The sequence below is a fragment of the Nematostella vectensis genome, chromosome 2, assembly GCF_932526225.1.
Source record: "Nematostella vectensis chromosome 2, jaNemVect1.1, whole genome shotgun sequence".
Lineage (NCBI taxonomy): Eukaryota > Metazoa > Cnidaria > Anthozoa > Actiniaria > Edwardsiidae > Nematostella > Nematostella vectensis.
Window position 1 is genome coordinate 1,398,434 of NC_064035.1, and position 25,769 is coordinate 1,424,202.

The 25,769-nt window shown below is 39.7% G+C and overlaps 2 protein-coding genes across 3 annotated transcripts; one reads left to right on the plus strand and one right to left on the minus strand.

Moving 5' to 3' along the window:
• Positions 1-5,752, plus strand: LOC5509144 (universal stress protein Slr1101). The gene is made up of 4 exons (XM_001629618.3): positions 1-985; positions 2,181-2,267; positions 3,455-3,561; positions 4,615-5,752. The coding sequence occupies exons 1-4, from the start codon at positions 913-915 to the stop codon at positions 4,819-4,821; spliced, it is 474 nt and encodes a 157-aa protein (XP_001629668.1). The 5' UTR covers positions 1-912; the 3' UTR covers positions 4,822-5,752.
• LOC5509133 (sorting nexin-13) lies at positions 5,680-25,457 on the minus strand. Of its 2 annotated transcripts, none has more exons than XM_032377969.2 (29): positions 25,149-25,457; positions 24,644-24,839; positions 24,040-24,161; positions 23,492-23,607; positions 23,035-23,139; positions 22,512-22,600; positions 21,761-21,844; positions 21,408-21,454; positions 21,230-21,324; positions 20,882-20,985; positions 20,407-20,512; positions 20,023-20,078; positions 18,092-18,175; positions 17,825-17,899; positions 17,352-17,456; positions 16,902-17,004; positions 16,783-16,821; positions 16,323-16,442; positions 15,800-15,939; positions 13,799-13,903; positions 13,554-13,664; positions 11,631-11,729; positions 11,051-11,113; positions 10,905-10,972; positions 10,603-10,680; positions 10,291-10,359; positions 6,560-6,672; positions 6,196-6,247; positions 5,680-5,895 (listed from the first exon to the last, which is right to left on the minus strand). In XM_032377969.2, exons 1-29 carry the CDS (start codon positions 25,274-25,276, stop codon positions 5,760-5,762), a joined length of 2,808 nt encoding a protein of 935 aa, XP_032233860.2. In that variant the 5' UTR covers positions 25,277-25,457; the 3' UTR covers positions 5,680-5,759. The 2 variants fall into 2 exon arrangements, with proteins under 2 accessions (XP_032233860.2, XP_032233859.2); XM_032377968.2 differs by having other exon boundaries at positions 16,323-16,445.
• Positions 25,458-25,769: the final 312 nt, after the last annotated feature.

Consider the following 25,769-nt stretch of genomic DNA (forward strand, 5'->3'; position numbering starts at 1 on the left):
TACACCTCATTGGAATTGATTGAGTGTTCAGAAGTGGGAGTAACAATATCCGCAAACTGCTTTGACGTTTCATCTACTAACTCACATCCCACGATCAACTAATTGGAATGCCAGAATACACCTCGTATCATCTAAAAAGCAGTGAAAGATATCGAGTGTGCAAATGTCATCACAACAAAAAACACGTTAGACTAGCCGGCGACCTTCTGACTACCTCATGTTCTACCACACAGTAAGTCTGCATTTTTGCTATTCTACCACACAGCTACACAGTAAGTCTGTATTTTTGATATTCTACCACACAGTAAGTCTGTATTTTTGATATTCTACCACACAGTAAGTCTGCATTTTTGCTATTCTACCACACAGCTACACAGTAAGTCTGTATTTTTGATATTCTACCACACAGTAAGTCTGTATTTTTGATATTCTACCACACAGTAAGTCTGTATTTTTGCTATCGTGCAATGACACGGATAAGTAATATCTAAAAATGCGGCAGATTATATCAACCGGTTTGCTAACAGGTAATTTTAATTGCTGAATTGATAAAAAGATACCAAAGCGTTTTCTTGGCAGGGATTAAACTCGAGTGGGTTTCATCACCATCCAGGGATCACGATGACTCTGCAGAACGGACTAACAATTCTCCCCTCCCATGCCCCCCTTTGCCCTCTCCTAGGTACACGAAGAGTGAAGAGTAAATTTATCGTTCGTATTCTCTTCCTGCTGTAAACGCATTACTCTCCTATTAAGAACACAGGTAGCCCACAGGTAGAACAACTCTACCCTCCCTCCCCTCCCACGCTTGTGACAGGTGGTTTGCTTTAAATAGTGGCGTATATCTGATATTTGCATCACCACACTTGTGTTACTCGTTGCGTAAAGTCTTGAGCAAACTTGGCGTATACTATGGCATCGTCTGGAGGTGGATTGGTGGTCGTGTCCGTAGATGGCAGTGCTCACAGCGAAAAAGCCTTTGACTGTAAGTAAATGAGGTCGTCTTCGATATAAAGCGAAGAGATTTCTCTAATGATGCTAATAACTCGATTATAATGCCACATATTTCTAAATAATTTGGAAGCCATAAGTTCGAGAGTTTTCTTTACTTCTTGGTTACCCGGTATAACAAATACGTCAGGGCTCTTTCTCTTAAAATATAACGAACTTTGACACGGGGTGTATCGGTAACCATTTGAGTGTAGAAAGATGAAAAGTGCTAGTCAACAGACCTTTCTGTTGCGAGATTTTAATTCAATTCAAGGCATCGTAAGAGTTGTAAGAGATGCAAACATTAAGCGAATATCACTCGATTAGGGCTTCGATTAGACTTCCGTTGTTTGAAATTGATAGAGTATGGAGGTTCGCGTTTAGAGATCCGTCATTTAAAAGGTTACTGCACCAAGAGTACAACAATAGAACACCTCGGTGTAGAGGTTCTTAACACAACTACCGCGCTGTAAAATACCACAAAAATTTATCTGGTTTTAAATACTCCCATTTGCTCCAGGTTTAGATATATACTAAAGCTGGAAAAATCAGTCGAGGTGTCCTTTCTTTCGCAGATACATTCAAGGCACTATATTTTGTGCGCGTCATATATTTAAGGTCAGGGCTAATTTGTGTCGTATCATACAAGATTAGGCTGCATAATATTTCGCACAATAAAATTCACAGTGCTCCATCCTACACGGTGTAGCTGATGCCAGCTGTGTTCCCGCGCTACCTGGTCTTATTTTTTATGCTTGTAAATATTATGGCTTTTCGTGGAATAACATTCTAACATTTATGCATACATGAATAATCTTTAGGATAATTACGACTTAAGAGGCATATACACAACATTATGCCGATGATAAAGTGCCATTCTTTCTCGACGCCTGAAACAAAAACTCCCTTCATTTATTTAGCCATTTCCTTTTTGCCCCTGGGGAAAAACGATTAGAGATTGCAAGATTAAAGCGATTCCCCTTGTCCTTTTCTTGCTAATCCATTTCGGCCCTTCATACACGATTGCCTACAAATCTAGCTATTTTATAATATATTCAGTAAAGAGCTCACGTCACATTTTTATCCTTGGTATTTCAGATTGAATTATTTCTTAAATTAGATATCGGGATAGGAATATTCAAGTCATTGTAGGACTCCATGCATCTCATTCAATGGTTTGCACTGTACAGGGTTCTTGGAGCATGCGTACAACACTGGAGACACCGTGGGAATACTGCACATACACGACTTGAGCAACGTCATGATTAAAATCCCTCGTAAGTAACGATGAGAACTTTACCAGCTGTACCGGGTTTGATAGAATTTCTCGGGTAATTAGCGGGGAAATATCATTCGAAGTACTAAACCCTTTTTCTCTTTCACCTGTTTAATAACAATTACTAATATAAAAAAAATCATTTAAAAAGCTAGACTATATGTTATCGGCTATGTAGCTTATCGGGTAACTGAACAGTTTTCATTGCCGGTTAGTAAATAGCAAGGATTGCCGATTTCCTCAAGTTTCCCAATTTGTGTTGAAGCCTTTGTCAGCACTCATAAGTGATACGCAGAAGTGACGACATAAATAGGCGATCAGGGGTATCTGCCTTTAAGGTGTTTAAGCCAGTTAAGCTCGGACTTAACCTCATTTTTTGACAACCCCTCTTTTAAAGGTAAATACAAATATCCCGGCGTAAGGCCGCAGAACGCGAAGAGTCAAGGAAAAGTGTTTGAAGGAGAGAAATTGTCACAAAACAGAAGCTTAATTAAATCCACGCCCCCTGGCGTTTCTTGGCCACTTAGGCGGCATCACTTAGCAATACAAATAAACAAAATAAGCAGGATTATTATAAATAAGCAGGTTTATTATAAATAAGCAGGATTATTTTGCGTTCAGTTGAATTAGTATTGCACGAAAATAAAAAGATCCCAAAATGAAAAAAATACGCTGCGAAAATGTTGGGAAAAAACTTTCCCTAGTGAGTGTTTACAGAGTTCTTTAGACGTGTATTTAGCAACATTTTTTTATTTGCTTTAGGCTTAATTTCTTTTTTTTTTAATGGGAAACTGTGGACTGAGATCACAACCAAAATTACCTAGACTAAACCTTCTTTGTATTCTATCTGTTATTTAATGAATTTGCACCAGCTCTTCGTTATTTTACTGGGTCAACCCGGACTTTAATTGATTCCCTTGAATTTGCTCTTCAATCATGTTACTCGATAATCCTAACTCTCCAATAACAGAGACGGCTGACGGGGAAGGACCGCTCTAGACCAGGGCTAGAGGGAGATAAGTTTGTTTCCACGAGCATCATTGAATTAGGGATGGTAGAGTAGGGCTCCATCCTATACAGTTCAAAAGTGCCTCCAGTACAGCACAAGTGCTAATATAATTATCGTTATTCACAAGTGCTAATATATTATCGTTATTCACAAGTGCTAATATAATTATCGTTATTTAGTGGGCAGTGACATGCCTGCTGAGATCATCGAGAGAGTGATCAAAGAGAGTTGGGAAAAGGTTGATCTGCTGATTGACGTCTACAAAAAGAAATGCGACAACGCCAAGGTAAGACTCTATTACGGTATACATAAACTTTTAGTGGTAAGATTCAAACCACTTTCGTTACATCTTAGCCCGAGAACAAATCGTAGAGCCTGTTACATGATACAAAATGCCTCTTATATCGCTTATATCACTTGAATTGGTTTATAAGAACTGATTCCAGAACGATAAGTTTTTCCAGAACGAATAAACCAGAATAAGTTAATTCCGTAACGAACAACATTTCGTATCCTGTGAACAGATGCAGAGAAAGAAATATTCGTTTATTGAATGAGCTCGTATGGGTATCCTGTGAACAGATGCAGAGTGAGAAATATTCGTTTATTGAATGAGCTCGTTTATTCGTTTATTGAATGAGCTCGTTTTTTCGTTTATTGAATGAGCTCGTTCCGGACTGAAGCTCATCCTGGAATCATTGGAACAATCCCAGGCCCGAACCCAGGATTTTTCTTTGGGGGGAGGGGGGGGGGGGGGTGCGAAATCTGAAAAAGTGGACCTAATTTTTCCAGGGGGGAGGGAATGAGTTCTCTGATAAAAAATCTGACCATCACCGAAAGAACAAAAAGGGATTTTTATGCCTTTGTAGTATCTCCACGGGAAGTTTATTGTCTGATTTGGCTACAAACCAGAGTGATCTAGCTTATGCTTTATAGTTTTGTCTACAATTAGCACGTCTATTGAGAACCGAAAGTGGACCCCTTCGGCCGTTGTGTGTGTGTGTGTGTGGGGAGGGAGGGGGGAGGTTTGCACCCCCACCCCACCCCCCACCCCCGGTACTGGCCTGAATCCCTTGTTGCGCGAAAGAAAACGAAATTCTAAGATAAGTTTCATACTCTTATCCTTTCCTAATAACAATAAAATAAAGCCATTTGTTTCCAGCCAACGTCTAGCAACATTTCGAAATGACTTTATTTTCGCATCGTCATCACCAGATCACGTGCTTTAGTTAGGTGGGCGGGAAAATTATTGATGAATTTACTTCACTTTGACTGAGGTGATTAGGTTTATTAGCATAACTTGAAAAAACTAAAAACAACTGAATATCGTTCGTTCCAGGTGAACTGTGTAGTGTTTGTAGAAACCCCGACCAGTGGTAGGGTCGGCGAAAGGATATGCCAGCTCGCAAAGGAAAAGAGCGCGTACCTGATAGTGATGGGGACACGTGGTCTGGGGGCGATACGGCGAACACTACTGGGCAGCGTGAGCGACTATGTCGTCCACCACTCGCACATTCCCATTATGATTGTACCTTTTGATACCTAGACACGATAGCAGAACTGGAGGGATATTATAAATTGTATTGCAGAACAGTAGGGATATTATAAATTGTATTTCAGAACTGTAGGGATATTATAAATTGTATTGATACCTAGACACGATAGCAGAACAGTAGGGATATTATAAATTGTATTGCAGAACTGTAGGGATATTATAAATTGTATAGGTACCATGTATTAAATTGTGATAATCGTGTTGGGAAAAGCTTATGTGGTATTGTAGTTCAAGTAATAATGAGGTTATACATAAGCATTCATTTTACAGCAGAGTTATTCATCACACAAATATGTACAAATATTATAACATAAACTCTTCATATTAAACTATAAAAAATATATAACAAAGCTATTCATATTAAATGATTACAATAATTATAACATAAGTTACTAATTTTAAAGAATAACAAGAATTAGAACATAAGCTATTCATATTATGACACAAGCTAATTAATATCATAACACAAAATTATTCAAATAGGTCATAAGCTATTCACTATACAACAATCTTACAGGATTCAAAAGAATTATTAAAGCTTATTGCTTTTTAGCGAGTATCGTTATCAATAACTTCGTGCTCGCAGACATGTTTATATGTTATGAACATCGGGAATATGGCGTATTTTGGGCCTTATTTATCTTAACGTTTGCATTGAATGCTCATGATCTCAATTTATACAATGATTTTATCAATACGAAATGAAATGAGAGTACAGGGTAACTTTTCAAATGATGGTGCTTGTACATATATTTTAAGGAGTTGTTAGGTATCAAGATAAAAGTTTTAGCAGTTGCTGATTACTGAAGATATACAGTATTTCAATAACCCTTCCGAGGTGGCAGCAGACTTGTATAGTGTTGGTTTATTTACAAATTCGTACAAATATAATGTTTTACAATTAAAACACTTTCTAAATGCTTATTTGCCTATGTTGATTTAGCATGGATCTTGCGAAATATTTCTGAGAACTTGTTATCTGGGAAAAGCTGTTCAAGCATTCCTTCGCAAAGGAGATACATCAAGCGCTTGTTCAAACTTGTGTACTGAAATGTGTCAAAGACCCTAGAAAGGCAAAGGAGATAAATCAAGCGCTTGTTCAAACTTGTGTACTGAAATGTGTCAAAGACCCTAGAAGGGCAAAACTCTGGTATAAGCACTAGAGTACTGTGGCGAAATCTGGTTTATGTATGAGCACTGGTTTATATACAGTAAACTAAACAAAGCCACCATCACCAAGCAGTGTATAAATTGGCTGCCTTTACTACAATAACCCCTTCCCCAATCAAACACTTCATGCGCAACCTTCCAGCCATGCATATCTAATTGAAAACCATATATTAGGCGCACTTGATTAACACTCACCGACAGATCCCATCTAAAGTAACTTCTGTGCCCAAGAACCTCTTCAAATCATCTAAAAGGAACAACACAAAATTTACTTACACCCATAACTGCACATGTTGTTGAAACCCCAAATTCGGAAGTTAAAAAAGACAATCAGAAAGAAAACTTCATACAAATAAAACCTGATCCACAAGAGCTGCAAACTTGCACTTTTCCCCAGGATACATACAGTAGGGAATACTGTTAGTTCAGAGGACAACTGTCTAAAGGCTAATCTGTTACAGCAAAACATACATACATACTAGGTATGGTTTACCAGGGCATAATACCAGATATTATTAACCAGGGCATACAAGGTATATTGTTTACCAGGCATACATACCAGGTATTGAGCCGTACATCTTGGTCTTAGCTGCCACCCTAGTCCTCAGTTTGATGTCACTCGCTCTCTCCGGAGCTGACTCAGCAAGAACCCCTCCTGGCCAAAACGACTCTCTGAGAACCAGGAGTAGAAACGTAATTTGTTTTATTATAATGTGGCCAGAAGGTGTGTGTTAATCTATGGCAATCTTGGGGAGTTCCCCCCCCCAACAATTGTCTTGAGTGTTTGAGTGCCCCCCCCTAACAATTGTCTTGAGTGTTTGAGTGCCCACCCAACAATTGTCTTGAGTGTTTGAGTGCCCCCCAACAATTGTCTTGAGTGTTTGAGTGCCCCCCTAACAATTGTCTTGAGTGTTTGAGTGCCCCCCAACAATTGTCTTGAGTGTTTGAGTGCCCCCTAACAATTGTCTTGAGTGTTTGACTGCCCCCCCAACAATTGTCTTGAGTGTTTGAGTGCCCCCCTAACAATTGTCTTGAGTGTTTGAGTGCCCCCCCAACAATTGTCTTGAGTGTTTGAGTGCCCCCCCCAACAATTGTCTTGAGTGTTTGAGTGCCCCCCCCAACAATTCTCTTGAGTGTTTGAGTGCCCCCCCCAACAATTGTCTTGAGTGATTGAGTGCCCCCCCAACAATTGTCTTGAGTGTTTGAGTGCCCCCCAACAATTCTCTTGAGCGTTTGAGTGCCCCCCCCCAACAATTGTCTTGAGTGTTTGAGTGCCCCCCAACAATTGTCTTGAGTGTTTGAGTGCCCCCCCCAACAATTGTCTTGAGTGTTTGAGTGCCCCCTAACAATTGTCTTGAGTGTTTGAGTGCCCCCCAACAATTGTCTTGAGTGTTTGAGTGCCCCCCCAACAATTGTCTTGAGTGTTTGAGTGCCCCCCCCCAACAATTGTCTTGAGTGTTTGAGTGCCCCCCAACAATTGTCTTGAGTGTTTGAGTGGCCCCCCAACAATTGTCTTGAGTGTTTGAGTGCCCCCCAACAATTTTCTTGAGTTTTTGAGTGCCCCCCCCCAACAATTTTCTTGAGTGTTTGAGTGCCCCCCCCCCAACAATTGTCTTGAGTGTTTGAGTGACCCCCAACAATTGTCTTGAGTGTTTGAGTGCCCCCCCAACAATTCTCTTGAGTGTTTGAGTGCCCCCCAACAATTGTCTTGAGTGTTTGAGTGCCCCCCCCAACAATTGTCTTGAGTGTTTGAGTGCCCCCCCAACAATTGTCTTGAGTGTTTGAGTGCCCCCCCAACAATTCTCTTGAGTGTTTGAGTGCCCCCCCAACAATTGTCTTGAGTGTTTGAGTGCCCCCCCCCCAACAATTGTCTTGAGTGTTTGAGTGCCCCCCCAACAATTGTCTTGAGTGTTTGAGTGCCCCCCAACAATTGTCTTGAGCGTTTGAGTGCCCCCCCCAACAATTGTCTTGAGTGTTTAAGTGCCCCCCAACAGTTGTCTTGAGTGTTTGAGTGCCCCCCCAACAATTGTCTTGAGTGTTTGAGTGCCCCCCCTAACAATTGTCTTGAGTGTTTGAGTGCCCCCCCAACAATTGTCTTGAGTGTTTGAGTGCCCCCCCAACAATTGTCTTGAGTGTTTGAGTGCCCCCCCAACAATTGTCTTGAGTGTTTGAGTGCCCCCCTAACAATTGTCTTGAGTGTTTGAGTGCCCCCCAACAATTGTCTTGAGTGTTTGAGTGCCCCCCCAACAATTGTCTTGAGTGTTTGAGTGCCCCCCCAACAATTGTCTTGAGTGTTTGAGTGCCCCCCTAACAATTGTCTTGAGTGTTTGAGTGCCCCCCAACAATTGTCTTGAGTGTTTGAGTGCCCCCCAACAATTGTCTTGAGTGTTTAAGTGCCCCCCCAACAATTGTCTTGAGTGTTTGAGTGCCCCCCTAACAATTGTCTTGAGTGTTTGAGTGCCCCCCAACAATTGTCTTGAGTGTTTGAGTGTTTGAGTGCCCCCCCAACAATTGTCTTGAGCGTTTGAGTGCCCCCCCCAACAATTGTCTTGAGTGTTTAAGTGCCCCCCAACAGTTGTCTTGAGTGTTTGAGTGCCCCCCCAACAATTGTCTTGAGTGTTTGAGTGCCCCCCCCAACAATTGTCTTGAGTGTTTGAGTGCCCCCCCAACAATTGTCTTGAGTGTTTGAGCGCCCCCAACAATTGTCTTGAGTGTTTGAGTGCCCCCTAACAATTGTCTTGAGTGTTTGAGTGCCCCCCTAACAATTGTCTTGAGTGTTTGAGTGCCCCCCAACAATTGTCTTGAGTGTTTGAGTGGCCCCCCAACAATTGTCTTGAGTGTTTGAGTGCCCCCCTAACAATTGTCTTGAGTGTTTGGGTGCCCCCCCAACAATTGTCTTGAGTGTTTGAGTGCCCCCAAACAATTGTCTTGAATGTTTGAGTGCCCCCCCCAACAATTCTCTTGAGTGTTTGAGTGCCCCCCAACAATTGTCTTGAGTGTTTGAGTGCCCCCCAACAATTGTCTTGAGTGTTTGGGTGCCCCCCCGCAACAATTGTCTTGAGTGTTTGAGTGCCCCCAAACAATTGTCTTGAATGTTTGAGTGCCCCCCCAACAATTCTCTTGAGTGTTTGAGTGCCCCCCCAACAATTGTCTTGAGTGTTTGAGTGCCCCCCCAACAATTATCTTGAGTGTTTGAGTGCCCCCCCAACAATTGTCTTGAGTGTTTGAGTGCCCCCCTAACAATTGTCTTGAGTGTTTGAGTGCCCCCCCAACAATTGTCTTGAGTGTTTGAGTGCCCCCCTAACAATTGTCTTGAGTGTTTGAGTCCCCCCCAACAATTGTCTTGAGTGTTTGAGTGCCCCCCCCAACAATTGTCTTGAATATCAGATCAGTGAAATTTATTTCCCTTATGAGATAATAAAGTCTCAGGAAATATTCAAGTCCCTTGTATCGCCCACAAATTTAAAATTACTCCCAAATGTAAGAAACCCGCAAATGTAACTTAAAACTTATGGTGCCTGACTGAAAATAACTTTTTTTGTATTTCATTCATAACCTTATTACATTTGCGGGTTAAACCATTTTACATTTGCAGGTAAAACCTTATTACATTTGCAGGTCTATTACAATTGCAAGTAAAACCTTATTACATTTGCAGGTAAAACCTTATTACATTTGCAGGTCTATTACAATTGCAGGTAAAAACCTTATTTTATTTGCGGGTAATAATTAAATTTGCAGGCCCTACACCTTTTTTTTTGCGAAGCAAAGTCCCCATGGAATAAGGGTACAAGATTCTAGTACAAGTTTTTTTTCTGTTATTTTAAAGTTACTGAATTACTTATAATTATCAAGTGTTTGAGATGATAATCACTGAATTACTTATAATTATCAAGTGGTAGAGATGATAATGACTGAATTACTTATAATTATCAAGTGTTTGAGATAATAATGACTGAATTACTTATAATTATCAAGTGGTAGAGATGATAATGACTGAATTACTTAAAATTATCAAGTGTTTGAGATGATAATGACTGAATTACTTATAATTATCAAGTGGTAGAGATGATAATGACTGAATTACTTATAATCATCAAGTGTTTAAAATGATAATGACTGAATTACTTATAATTATCAAGTGTTTGAGATGATAAAGACTGAATTACTTATAATTATCAAGTGTTTGAGATGATAAAGACTGAATTACTTATAATTATCAAGTGTTTAAAAATGATAATGACTGAATTACTTATAATTATCAAGTGGTAGAGATGTAACACAACTCACCTGAACATTTTCACATACTCTGCAATTTGCTCAGCTGAAGTCATCCAGTTAACTGATTCCACAATTTTTCTAACAAAACAACAAAGAAAATATAAAAAATATGGGCAAACATTACATTGGTTATTATAAAAACAGAATTATAATATAAGAAACTGTACAGCAATTCAAGTGTCTTTGCTGTAGGCATAATGGCATATTAATGGCATATTAATGGCATATTAATGGCATATTAATGGCATATCAATGGCATATTAATGGCATATTAATGGCATATTAATGGCATTTTCGAATCCCGAAAAGTTTCCTTGTTACCTGTTGATACGATCACCATATGTTGTTTTTATGATCTGTCGAAGAAGGACAATAATTCGCCTCCGCAGCCATAAATTTCTAAAAGATGTAACACATGTTGGACATCAGAGGAGAAACTGGTATTCAAGAGTAGGACCCAATAGAGGCTTGTGAATAACAAGGAGATACATCCTAAGCTCTTGTAAGCCACCACCCTTGGGAACTGAAATAGTGGTTGGAGCTGCTCACTTAGAGTGCAGTTGCTCAGATGGCTTTCATTGTATACTTAATTTCAAATAAATGACAAAAAAATGCAAACAAACCTGTCTTTCAAGTCAAAAATTTCATCCATGAGAAGGAGGAGGACACGCAAAGCAATGTTATCGTCATCCTAATATACCAAAAAATAAATCAAACAACGTGTCAAATGCTGAGAATAACCCTTTATAGCTAATACAAAAACTTTTACCTCAAAGTCGATTTCTGCACTGAACTCAGCTGCATCATCCTTGAGGCCTTGTCGCCCAGTTTGCTATCAAATCAAAGTTAGAGTTTGATATACAGAATGTTTTATCATAACAATGGGCTGTTTTCCAGAACTGTGATTTGAGAGGAAAAGCCAGGCTTTTGCAGAGAGTGGCGCAATAGCTTAGTGGTATGGACCTCTTCTTCCAAGCCAGACTATGACTCAGATCACATCAACTTGGGGTTTTATCAGAGGTGTAAAACAGTAGCTCTCACATAGGGGACTGCGAATTTTTCGTCTTCTAAGAGTTTGTTAGCAGTCATCTTCTACGACTACATTGTAATCGCTACAGTATATCAAGTATCACTAGATTGAGGTCCAATGTGCTAACCGTTTTTTCAGGATAAAACTTTAAGACAAAATCCTAGTAAAAAGGGCTTGAGATGCAGTAGTTTTCTTGACTGCTACCTTACATAATCCACATTTACATAGATTCCATTTTAATCGGGTAATACATAAGTAGTCTGAAGAAGACAAAACTTGATCTCTGGGTAATAAGAAGTCTGTACTGTAGAAGACAAACCTTGTTTGTGAATATTTTCTGCATTCCTCCTGACAGGCCAAGTGGTACTGTCTTGATGGCATGGGAAACATTGTGCACTGAGTGCTTCATATTATCCACCTGAGGTAACACATATGGCAGTTCAATATCAACAGCTTATTTTCCACCTAAGGTAACACATATGGCAGGTCAATTTCAACAGCTTATTATCCACCTGAGGTAACACATATGGCAGTTCAATATCAACAGCTTATTTTCCACCTGAGGTAACACATATGGCAGTTCAATATCAACAGCTTATTTTCCACCTGAGGTAACACATATGGCAGGTCAATATCAACAGCTTATTATCCACCTGAGGTAACACATATGGCAGGTCAATATCAACAGCTTATTATCCACCTGAGGTAACACATATGGCAGGTCAATATCAACAGCTTATTTTCCACCTAAGGTAACACATATGGCAGGTCAATTTCAACAGCTTATTATCCACCTGAGGTAACACATATGGCAGGTCAATATCAACAGCTTATTATCCACCTGATGTAACACATTTTGCAGGTCAATATCAACAGCTTATTATCCACCTGAGGTAACACATTTGGCAGGTCAATGAGGTAATACATTTGGCAGGTCAATATCAACAGCTTATTATCCACCTGAGGTAACACATTTGGCAGGTCAATGAGGTAATTTATATGGCAGGTCAATATCAACAGCTTATTATCCACCTGACGTAACACATATGGCAGGTCAATATCAACAGCTTATTATCCACCTTAAGTAACACATATGGCAGGTCAATGAGGTAACACATATGGAAGGTCAATATCAACAGCTTATTATCCACCTGAGGTAACACATATGGCAGGTCAATGAGGTAACACATATGGCAGGTCAATATCAACAGCTTATTATCCACCTGAGGTAACACATATGGCAGGTCAATATCAACAGCTTATTATCCACCTGAGGTAACACATATGGCAGGTCAATATCAACAGCTTATTATCCACCTGAGGTAACACATATGGCAGGTCAATATCAACAGCTTATTATCCACCTGACGTAACACATATGGCAGATCAATGAGGTAATTTATATTGCAGGTCAATATCAACAGCTTATTATCCACCTGAGGTAACACATTTGGCAGGTCAATGAGGTAATTTATATGGCAGGTCAATATCAACAGCTTATTATCCACCTGACGTAACACATATGGCAGGTCAATATCAACAGCTTATTATCCACCTTAAGTAACACATATGGCAGGTCAATGAGGTAACACATATGGAAGGTCAATATCAACAGCTTATTATCCACCTGAGGTAACACATATGGCAGGTCAATGAGGTAACACATATGGCAGGTCAATATCAACAGCTTATTATCCACCTGAGGTAACACATATGGCAGGTCAATATCAACAGCTTATTATCCACCTGAGGTAACACATATGGCAGGTCAATATCAACAGCTTATTATCCACCTGAGGTAACACATATGGCAGGTCAATATCAACAGCTTATTATCCACCTGACGTAACACATATGGCAGATCAATGAGGTAATTTATATTGCAGGTCAATGTCAACAGCTTATTATCCACCTGAGGTAACACATATGGCAGGTCAATGAGGTAACACATATGGCAGGTCAATATCAACAGCTTATTATCCACCTGAGGTAACACATTTGGAAGGTCAATATCAACAGCTTATTATCCACCTGAGGTAACACATATGGCAGGTCAATATCAACAGCTTATTATCCACCTGAGGTAACACATATGGCAGGTCAATATCAACAGCTTATTATCCACCTGACGTAACACATATGGCAGATCAATGAGGTAATTTATATTGCAGGTCAATGTCAACAGCTTTAAATGCCTCCAAGTATAATAGGATAGCCCTATTGTGAAAAGTTAGCAACACACCTTCCGTGCAAATTGTCCCTTTTCTCTTGCATACTTCCCATGCTCCAAGAAATTAGCAACCACTTCAAACATTCCAGGGTATTTATCCAAAAAGTCAGTGGACAACAAGGTCTATGGACAGAACAACAATGTTCTATATTAATATATCAAAAGTACCATATCTTGCATGCGCTTTGAGTCAACCAGTATCTTGCATGCGCTTTGAGTCAACCAGGTGGCATAACAAATAAATAAAGCACATTTACCTGTATGTATGAGTCCAACGCTGCCCTGCGCTTCTCAAGAAAGTCTTTGTCCATGTTGCGAAATGTTCTCTTTCCCGGAAGGAGCAGGTTTGGTAAAGGCCCAAACTAAAAATATATACATCTAATCAATGATAAGAAATGCGTACCCTTATTTCTAGGTATGACATTCATTTTAACTAATTATGCCAAAATAACCTAAATAAAACCAAATATTCACATATACATATAAATACTGTGTTAAGCATCAGCGCCAAGCTGCTAAAATGCCTTTACAGTGCCTTTTACAGTAAGGTACTAAGGGAGGCTAAACTGGGTCCACATTGAAAAAATATAGCTGTGCCTCTTTCAGATATTTTGCGATCAAACTTTCTGTGTTGCGAAATGCATGTCATACACTGTGCTTGGTGTAGAAGTTTCTGCCCTGCACCATGGGAGAAATTAACTGTGTTCCAAACAGTGCTAAAAATGCCCGCTTCCGCTAGTCCCAATATCTTAGGTAGCTGGTTATTTGGATGAGATTTTTTATAGGCTTTTCAATTGATGAAGTGTGGTTTTATTTGGGAGGGTCAAAGTGGACACTGTGGCGATATTCCCAAAATTTGGTAGCATCGACTCACACTTCGAACGGTAAAACGAGTTGGGAAATTGAATTTTCAGGAACATGAAGAGCTATTGTGCTGGAGTCGATCTTAGAAAAACTTTGACTTTAGCTAAGATAGCTTACATCATCTAAAAAAACACAGGCTCTGAATTTGCTTTATCCTCAATCCATTACTACTTAAAGTTTACGTGGTATCTGTAATTTCAGTCATTTGGAGTTTACTTGCAAAATATTTTCATTAATTCTATCAAATTTTGGATTATACATATAGCTCTACAAAGACGAGAAGAACTGAGGGCTGATTACTGGGCATCCTTATGTTTGACCCAGAAATGCTGATGTTTTTGGACGAATCTGGTTTTGTTTTTAGTTTTTACTTAAGACAACAACTTCAAGAATTGTGCATTTACATACACTTAATAAGTGTCAACACTAAAATAATCAATTTTGTTTTGTTTTCGTTATCATTATCGCTCAAAAAGGCTAACGAACAGTCAGTCATTCTTTAGTTTAAAAACATGGTTTAATATTATTTCATCTTCTAGGACAAAATGAATCAAAAGAAATTACGGCCACAATTTCATCAGTCTTTCCAGGATCTCCAAGTTTTCTTCCGCCAATAATCCGCTGTGTTGCGAAAGTAGATTTTTTTCAACTCACTAACATTTGTGAACTTTTTCACATCAATAAATCTATAGCTGTCAATCTCACACATTTTGTTAGACAAAAGAACTTTGAGGCAAATGTTTACGGCTGCCATATTTTCAATCTTGCGCCTGTCTGAAATTAGATCCCTTATACACCGCGGGTTACGACACACACATCCGCGATAACGAAATTGCAACCTTTTTTGAAATAGGTGTATACCACTTTTCTAGAGCCATTTTATGGAGGTTTTCTTCAACAGCAAAAAAACTATGAGCAAACTTCAAGGCCAAGGGTAATTAATAATATGATATATTAATATATATATATATATATATATATAGAGAGAGAGAGAGAGAGAGAGATAGTATATATATATATATATATATATATATATAACCTATATATCCAATCTATATAACCTATGTATATATATATATATATATATATATATATATATATATATATATATATATATATATATATATATATATATATATATATATATATATATATATATAATATGATATGTTTGAAACCACAAAACACCATATTACATAATGAAAAATTTTTTACATACAGTACACAATGTAACTAATTTCATCATAAACTCTAATATTTTAGCTTTTGAATTGTATATGGCTTTCCTTCATATGTACATGTATCTTTTATTACAATGTGATGCAAAAGAGCAAGATGTTTACATATATAGTGTACCAAGAGCATAAGAAAAACAAAATTAGAATACTATGCACCTTGTTCTTCAGATGCATGTGTAAGTCGTCAAAGTCACTGTAACGGCGGTAGATTGTCCAGGAATTGGTCCCTTCCTGGGTGGCACGGAATACAGAAATTGCATAGACTGCATATGTCTTGCCATTGTCTTTGCACAAACCTAAAAATATAAGATGCATGTTCAGTATGAAAAAAAAACAACAAGCAAATGAAGTGCTCCCCTAAAGCACAAAAGCATCATAATAACATGTTCCTTAAATGTGAAAATTTTGATGACGATTTTGTGATGATCTTGAAGGTTTACATTGTTTAAAAAAATCATGCACTAATCAATCAAATTATGCACTAATCAAAGCACGACACCAATGTGTTCAGAAATTTCTGACCGAAGAAGAAGAATTTCAGTAGAAAAAGTATATTCAAACTGCTGTACATTCTGCACATGTACTGATGTTATTGAGGTTGAAAATTTGACACTAACAAATGATACAAAGAAGAATAAGAAATAGTGAGATGTTTCAGAAAATAAAAGATCATTCTTACCAATCTGGTTGATGCTGGCTGTGAGCCTCAGGTCATCATCTGAACTCCATAGCTTTTCACCAAGGACTGGCTCATCAGGGAAAATCCTGTCACTGCTGGATACACTACAGATGTCCAGGTCTGCTAACAGGGTAAAGAAAGACCTGCAGTTGTAAGAGGCACTTGCACAGTTACTCTTAGCAAATCAATAAAATAGGAAGATAAATCAAATTTGTTTTCAAAACATTCACAAAAACACACTCCCCTCCGTAGAGATGATAACTCCCTTTGAGAGATCTTTAGCCTGTTTACATCTGGTAAATACAGGACCAGATGCCAGAGGCTAAGAAATCATGGATCAACCCATTAACTGTGTTTCTGTAAGCTTAGTTCTGCATGTACACACTTGTTGTTTGGACTATACAGTTTGTACATTAAGCTGCAGATGATATGAGAGATTTGCGTTCAAATGAATCCTTACCGTCATCAACAATCGAGGCAGTATCAACATCACCATCCTCTGAAAAAATGGAGGATATACACATCTTAAACAAACAAAGCCAAATAATAAATTTTGTTCAAGTTGGCTCATAAAATTACCTGATCGCTCCTTCAATACATCAAGTTCAATCAGGCATCTCATATATGTTTGACTGTTGAGGAAGCTAGTGTAGAACTGGTCTTGGCCAAGGATCTCAAACACCTTAAGAAGGTAGATCAGGAACAGTTGCATTACATATGTACATTGCATGATTTGAATGCCGACTGACTTAGCAAAGCCACATAGAACTAACATTTTCTACTTTGAAGATGATGCATGCTAAAAAGATGGTGATTTTGAAAATTGAAAGTAGCCCTATTCCATTAACACTCCCTAACATATCAGGATTTGCTGAAGGAGGTATCACATGGAAAAAAGACAGGCCCATTTTTTAGCCTAACCCAAACTGTCTAGAGACAGTTGGAACTTTCTCAATCCTGAATGTCAACAAAGCTGACACTTGGCCATTCTGAGTCTTATCAAGACTTCCAAGTCAAGGTGACACTCACCCATTTCTGGGCCTCATCAAAGCAGTCAGGACATGGTTCTTCCTGGCTAACTTTCTTCCAGGTCTTCTTGACCATGTCTTTTGGCAGATCCACCTTGGCATCAGCCTAAGCATGAATCAAGCAGACACCAGTCAAGAGAAATTATATGCAACTTCACTGATTGAGCAAGTCTGTGAGCCTGTCAAGACTGTGAGGCTATCATAGCCTTCAAGCCTGCTCTGTTTCCTTGAGAGGGCCCAGGAATCAAGAAAGAAGCCATGAGGAAAGTGAGGCACTGTGCATGAAAGCAAGGCGCTATTTTATAGCGGCCCAGGAATCGGCCCATCGACCAAATCCTATCATTATAGGGTAACCTTCTGATAACATACAAATATCCAAAAAATGATGTAGGACCATCCTGGCATTTTGTCGACCATCTTGTATTCTATTGTTATTCAATACATTGATGAGCTCTAGAATGTTGAATGGTGTACCTGCTCAGATAAGTATTGATCAAATATACTCTTGGCAGCTGTTCGTAGGTCACCCAGATCAGCTGCTATGGGTAACTACAAAAATAATAGCAACAAGGCTCCTGCAGTTAGGAAAAGGAAGTAATAAAAGCATGTATTGTAGAGACGGCAACATTGAAATAGGAAAAACTAACATTTTTCTGATGGCTAAATTAGACTTGTCAAACTACTCTCGAGTAGAATATGCATCGCGAGTGGAGGTTCTGATACTTGTTACTGGTACTGTACCTTACGCAATGACGATGATGAATCTTGTGAGAGTTGCCTTTCCATGCTTACTGATAACTGCTGTTCTGCTGTTACTCTGAAACTCTAGAACCAAATGAAAAGCACATCTCTTTCGCCTTCACACACCCTAACCATCCCCTTCCCCTTCACACACCCTTACCATCCCTTTCATCTTCACATGCTCTTACCATCCCTTTCACCTTTACACACCCTTGCTATCCCTTTCACCTTCACACACCCTCACCATCCCTTTCACCTTCACACACCCTTACCATCCCTTACATCTCCACACACCCTAACCATCCCTTTCACCTTCACACACCCTCACCATCCCTTTCACCTTCACACACCCTTACCATCCCTTTCACCTTCACACACCTTTACCATCCCTTTCAGCTTCACACACCCTTACCATCCTTTTCACCTTCACACATCCTTACCACCCCTTTCACCTCCACACACCCTTACCATCCCTTTCACCTTCACACGCCCTTACCATCCCTTTCAACTTCACACACCCTTACCATCCCTTTCACCTCCACACTCCCTTACCATCCCTTACACCTCCAAACACCCTTACCATCCCTTTCACCTCCACACACCCTTACCATCCCTTTCACCTTCACACGCCCTTACCATCCCTTTCAACTTCACACACCCTTACCATCCCTTTCACCTCCACACACCCTTACCATCCCTTTCACCTTCACACACCCTAACCATCCCTTACACCTTCACACAACCTAACCATCCCTTTCACCTTCACACACCCTTACTATCCCTTACACCTCCACACACTCTAACCATCCCTTTTACCTCCACACACTCTAACCATCCCTTTCACCTCCACACACCCTTACCATCCCTTTCACCTTCACACACCCTAACCATCCCTTACACCTCCACACACCCTTACCATCCCTTTCACCTTCACACACCCTTACCATCCCTTTCACCTCCACACACCCTCACCATCCCTTTCACCTCCACACACCCTTACCATCCCTTTCACCTTCACACACCCTTACCATCCCTTTCACCTTCACACACCCTTACCATCCCTTTCACCTTCACACATCCTTACCATCCCTTTCACCTCCACACACCCTTACCATCCCTTTCACCTCCACACACCCTTACCATCCCTTTCACCTCCACACACCCTTACCATCCCTTTCACCTCCACACACCCTTACCATCCCTTTGACCTCCACACACCCTTACCATCTCTTTCACCTCCACACACCCTTACCATCCCTTTCACCTCCACACACCCTTACCATCCCTTTCACCTCCACACACCCTTACCATCCCTTTCACCTTCACACATCCTTACCATCCCTTTCACCTTCACACACCCTTACCATCCCTTTCACCTCCACACACCCTTACCACCCCTTACACATCCACACACCCTTACCATCCCTTACACATCCACACACCCTAACCATCCCTTTCACCTCCACACACCCTTACCATCTCTTTCACCTCCACACACCCTTACCATCCCTTACACATCCACACACCCTTACCATCCCTTACACATCCACACACCCTTACCATCCCTTTCACCTTCACACATCCTTACCATCCCTTTCACCTCCACACACCCTTACCATCCCTTTCACCTCCACACACCCTTACCATCCCTTACACATCCACACATCCTTACCATCCCTTTCACCTTCACACACCCTTACCATCCCTTTCACCTCCACACACCCTTACCATCCCTTACACATCCACACACCCTTACCATCCCTTACACATCCACATACCCTTACCATCCCTTACACATCCACACACCCTTACCATCCCTTACACATCCACACACCCTTACCATCCCTTTCACCCACACACTCTTACCATCCCTTACACCTTCACACATAGCACAATCTTAAATATAGAAGTGGTGACTACAGAGATCATACCTCAACAGCTAACCAAAAATATAAGTACACTTGGCCATTCATACTGTTCATGAATTCTGCAAAAGTAAATAAGAGTTGAGACTATAACTTTTGCTGTTCATAACAGCAAAATATGCATTTGTTAATACATGCATGTCTTGCTGCTCCTGGAAACAACACAGGAGAAATAGCTTTAACTCCGTCATGCCACAAATTTAAGTCAAGGCGTGAACAAAAAAATCCCCAGTCAGAGCCAGGATTTGAACCAGGCCCACATCGGTAAGAGAAACAAGCTCATACTTCTTCCTTTCTTCTGTCTCTGCCTTTCTCTATCAAGCTCTTAAAAAGGGGTAACCTTTAATGCAAATGTGACATGTGTTTTTGTACAGAAGACCATTACTGTACCTATAAAGTATGAAAGAGCAATGTTATCTTGTAGCAAGATGTGTAGCGGCAGGACAGGCACTGGCTGACTTGGTACAAATAGCTTGTCTGGCCCCTCTGGGTTGTCCTAGTGTTAGGATACACTTTGCTTGAGATTTGTTTCAGTTTATGTGTTTGCCAATAATAGAAATAAACATACAATATCACAAGAAAAAAATGGCAAGGCAAGAGGCTCACAGTGAAACCATAACAGCTTATGAGAGCCATGACCTACCCATAAACATAATAGACAATCTAAAGATTTACAAGGTACAATTTCTAATTACAAACTGTATTGCCACAGATGGCCCCAGCGCTTGCAATATATCATTTTGCCTTTGTGGACAGTGGAGTGCTTTTGAGAATGTGTCACAATAACCCAGTCTTATATCATGCAAGATATACTTCACAGCAAAGGGACAAAAACTTTGATGATGAGGATGAGGACAAGACTTACTGAGACCAAGTCTTCATACTCTAGATGATGCTCCTTAGCATGACAGAGCTTCTTGACAAACAACAAACTGCTGAGTTGCTGGCGGACTGCCACGTCTGCAGCACCTTTCAATCAAAATGAAAACTCATTACAGACGCCTTGTCATAAGCCTTGTTATAACACATGCCTCGATATAACCAATGCCTTTTATCAAAGATTTCTCATTATTACAAAAATAGAATTCCAGATTATAAAATACAAGAAAGTGTCTTCCATTATCAACAACTCTTGCTATCACGAACACAAAATCACTGTACTAGTGGTTTCCATGACAACCAGAGTTGAATGTTATTTGATTAAGTACAGTACCTGATGTTTCTGAGTCATGTGCTCGCAACTTTGCAATCTCAACATCAACTTTATTTTTCACAGCTTGCACGTCATCTCCAGAACTTAAACCCTCACTGTAAAAAATAAGATGAAATGTGGAATGTAAAATAAGTTGGCATCCTTACTATGTAGCACTGTAGCTTGTGTTTCTAGTTACCTTATAATTGTTAGAAATGCATCTTTAGTAAATGTAGATTCCTTGCACTGAAATTATAATAATTTTATCAATAATTCTAATTACATTTACTTACAGCAATACCACTGGCAATGCTGTATTGTGTATTATAAAATAAAATTTGCATGGAATTTGAACAGCTTTCCCACGATTACACCTATTTGTACAGTTTGTAAAAAGAAAAAAAAATTCCAGAAACTCTGCCTTTAGGCAAATATTTTTTTTTTTCGGGAGCTCTGCCTTTAGGCAATGGCTAAATGTATATACATATTAGTGAACTAGTCAATCGAACTATCAAAATCAACAATTAATCATCACTTAAATTGATACAGTACCAGCCACACTACAGTTTGGTTGATATAATCTGGATCACAAACAAGTTGAGCAGTAGGAAGCAGCACACAAGTAGCAATCACCTCCTAGATGACAATAAATAAAACAGAAAAAGTTAGTGTCCCACATGGAGCACCTCCTAGATGACAAATAAATAAAACAGGAAAAGTTAGTGTCCCACATGGAGCACCTCCTAGATGACAATAAATAAAACAGGAAAAGTTAGTGTCCCACATGGAGCACCTCCTAGATGACAATAAATAAAACAGGAAAAGTTAGTGTCCCACATGGAGCACCTCCTAGATGACAATAAATAAAACAGGACAAGTTAGTGTCCCACATGGAGCATTTCCTACATGACAATAAATAAAACAGGAAAAGTTAGTGTCCCACATGGAGCACCTCCTAGATGACAATAAATAAAACAGGAAAAGTTAGTGTCCCACATGGAGCACCTCCTAGATGACAATAAATAAAACAGGACAAGTTAGTGTCCCGCATGGAGCACCTCCTAGATGACATTAAATAAAACAGGACAAGTTAGTGTCCCACATGGAGCACCTCCTAGATGACAATAAATAAAACAGGACAAGTTAGTGTCCCACATGGAGCACCTCCTAGATGACAATAAATAAAACAGGACAAGTTAGTGTCCCACATGGAGCACCTCCTAGATGACATTAAATAAAACAGGACAAGTAGTGCCCCACATGGAGCACCTAGAAGGGGATATACATAATACATGTTGCTTACTCTGAAGAAATATCTAAAAGGTTTGTTGTGGAAATCCTCAGGGGGCAATAGTAAGTAGAGCAGCATTTCACTGATGTCACAGAGGTATTCTGGCAAAGAGAACAAAAGTGGCATATTATTATTATACTCTTTGTGATGCCCAATCAGGGAAATGTAAGTCTCCTTACACTTCCCAGGTCCCATTACAATTTACACTTTTTCTGCTGGACATTGGGGTCTGGCTTTTATGCAAACTGTTTGCAAATACAAGTATAATCATGAAGACTTCACAAGCTTTTGCTTTGACATTCTACTCTACTCCATTTTCCCTGGCATACTGTATGCAAACTCCACTTCATTCACCCTGGTATACTGTATGGTGTAACAACATTGGTCTCAAGCTATTAATCAATCCTGTCAGCCTAATGAGTGCATGGTGGAATACAAGACTGTAGTCTGTAGCCTCAAACTGTAGTTAACCTCAAAGAGTCTATAATATATGATATTATCATTGCATGTACTCATATACTCCTCTACACTGTACCTTTTTCCCTTTTGTCTGCAAGGCAGATTTTGTCTCTACAAATGTCATTTTCCATCTCAGCCTCTATTTGGAAGAACAGGTTTTCAATGTCTACAGTTTCTTCCCCTACAATGACAACAGCGAATGTCAGACAACCTAATTGAATGAAACTCCTTTGATTAAGTAAAGTTCAGAAGGAAATTGCTGTTAAATTGATTGTTTTTTCCTAAATTCAAACCTGCACTCAGGTGCTTGGAAACTAGGAAACATGAACACTAGGAACATTTATGTAACTCAAAGCACAATCCAAGAAAAATAAGCAGGAGGTGAGCGAAGCCACAGAAATCCTAATTTCCAAAAAAATGCAGGCTACTAACATCATTAAAATACTGTTAGGCAGGTTTAACATTGCTAAACACTGTAAAATGTATTGGTGAAGTGTATTGGAGCATAATCCAGTGATTTTCAAAAGACTTACCATCCTTTTGAAGCTTTTCCAACCTTTGACGAGCTTTACGGAATATCTTTAAATGATTTGTGATGTCATCAACAAAACGAGTCGTCAGGAAGGAAACCCACTCCACGTCCTTGGATCTAAAAATATGACGCAACACTCAATAAAAACAAAATGATTACATTCATAAGTATTTCTTACAGTTTCACTTATAATTGAATGCACACATGTAGTGTCTAGCCGGGGAGACTTTGTATACATTGACTAGACTAGTCGGATCTTCTAGCTGGCGAGACTTTGTAAACAGTGACAAAACAGTGTGACTTCGCATGTTTGTTTGTTGTTGGTTTTTACACATATATTTACAGTACTGTATTTCAACCGATTTCACAAGACTTTTGTCCAAGTTAGATCGACAGCTATGATAAAGGTTTTCAAAAATACAACTGAAATATCAAAACAAGTAGAAACTTTAAATTCTTTAAAATTAGAAACAAAATCTATGTATTATAAGTTTTTTTTTCTCTTTAATACCAGCCATGACATCAGGTTTTAAGTACACTGTTCATTACCTGTTTGCAAAGGCAATTAGAGCTCTTTGAAGTGTGTGCCGCAGATCATACAAAAAACCCTCATCAGTGCTGATTTGGTAGTACCAGCCATGTACAAAGTCACGAAAGAAAAACTGCAAGACCTAATTGAAGGACAAATTAGGTATGGTGTTACTGGAGTGCTCTGTGCGAATAACCACATTGACAGAGGGCTGCCAATCAAGGGAAGGCTTTAGTGAAAGGACAAATACAAGCACCCCTCCCCTGATAAGTATAGAAGTACAACAGCTTCTACAGTAGGTTGCAAATTAGTAGCCCACCTCCCTGAAAAAAACAGGCCCAAAGGGGGGGGAGGGGGTGCAAGGGTTGCAGCTACCCCCCACCCCTCCTCCTCACATCTCTATTAAGATGTGTATTATAAAAACTTCTTGACGGCTCAGGCCATGATGAGCGCAACTTAAGAATACCATTCTCTGCTAGTAAAAATGTTCAGCTCTTATTGACTACAGTATATATCTGCTCTTTAAACGCGGAGACTTATGAAAGCCACTGCCCCCCACCTCTCCACCCTTAATTCAGTCTACAGGCCTGACAAAGCAGCACATGCCGCATCTTGCTAGTATACCTCTTGTAGGGGTTCATCTATGATACTAGAGCCTGTCAGTCGCTTGTCCATTTTGTATGAAGTCTTGTTTGACTCCCAAACTTTTTCAAGGATCGTCTGAAGCCCAGGGCGAGATGATAAGAGGTGGGCATGTTCAGTCAGAGCCATTCTCTCCGTGGATTGAGTATAGCCCCAGTACCCAAGTACCAGGAAGAACCTAAAGGATATAAAAAGGACTATTATAGCGGAAGAGCTGTGTCTGACGCAAACCTCACATCGCCAGGCATGACAAAAGGCTACATGTTAAGACTCCGGGTCATAAATAAACATAGAGCTTTTGTTGTCTCTGAAAATAGAGATGTCTCGCTGACGTTATGGGTAGAGCCCTGTGGTGATCATACTGTACCAAAACCCGAACAGCGCAAACGATACGAGGGAAAAACTGCAAGCACCAGTTTATATTACTGGCACCATTTGCACATGTTGTATGCAGCTGCTGACTGATGTGAAGCAGTAGTTGACCCACCCTAAGATAAACAATAAGGCGTAAAGAATAAAGAGAGAACTCCACAGAAGGCCGAATGTCGATAGCGAAAGACCCGCGACCAACGCAACCCAGGCACCGATGTAGACATGATTGATCTCCAATGCCATCTTGTTTCTCTTCCTTTCTGTACAATTTCTGTAAGTCAGAAGCTGTTGGCTACGACTTATTCGAGCATCGGTGGTGCTTTCATAGAGCTCCTAAATAACTGAATGAGTGTAAAATCCATCACATTGCGGACATCATAACATCTTAGGCGCCATTATTTAATGCTAGTTCCAGACTTACGCGGTCAGTAATCCACAGCGATACAGAAGAAATTTTTATTTTGGATAGATTTTTTTCCCTGTTTGTTTCTAGCAGTTCACTTATCCTTATCCGTGTTGCGTCTCTGTCTTTTGGAGTTTCCGTTTTTAGGGAAAGAATAGGGTCGCGACATGGATAAGTGAACTGCTAGAGGAGAAAAACTCTGTGGGCAGAATAACAATTCCTTCAATGGGCGCGCAGTAATCATGGTGTTTCCATTGAAATATCTTTATTGGCTGTTAGCTGTTAAAATTGGTTTTGAATTCTCCAAAAGGTATTGTTTTTCTCAATCACTTC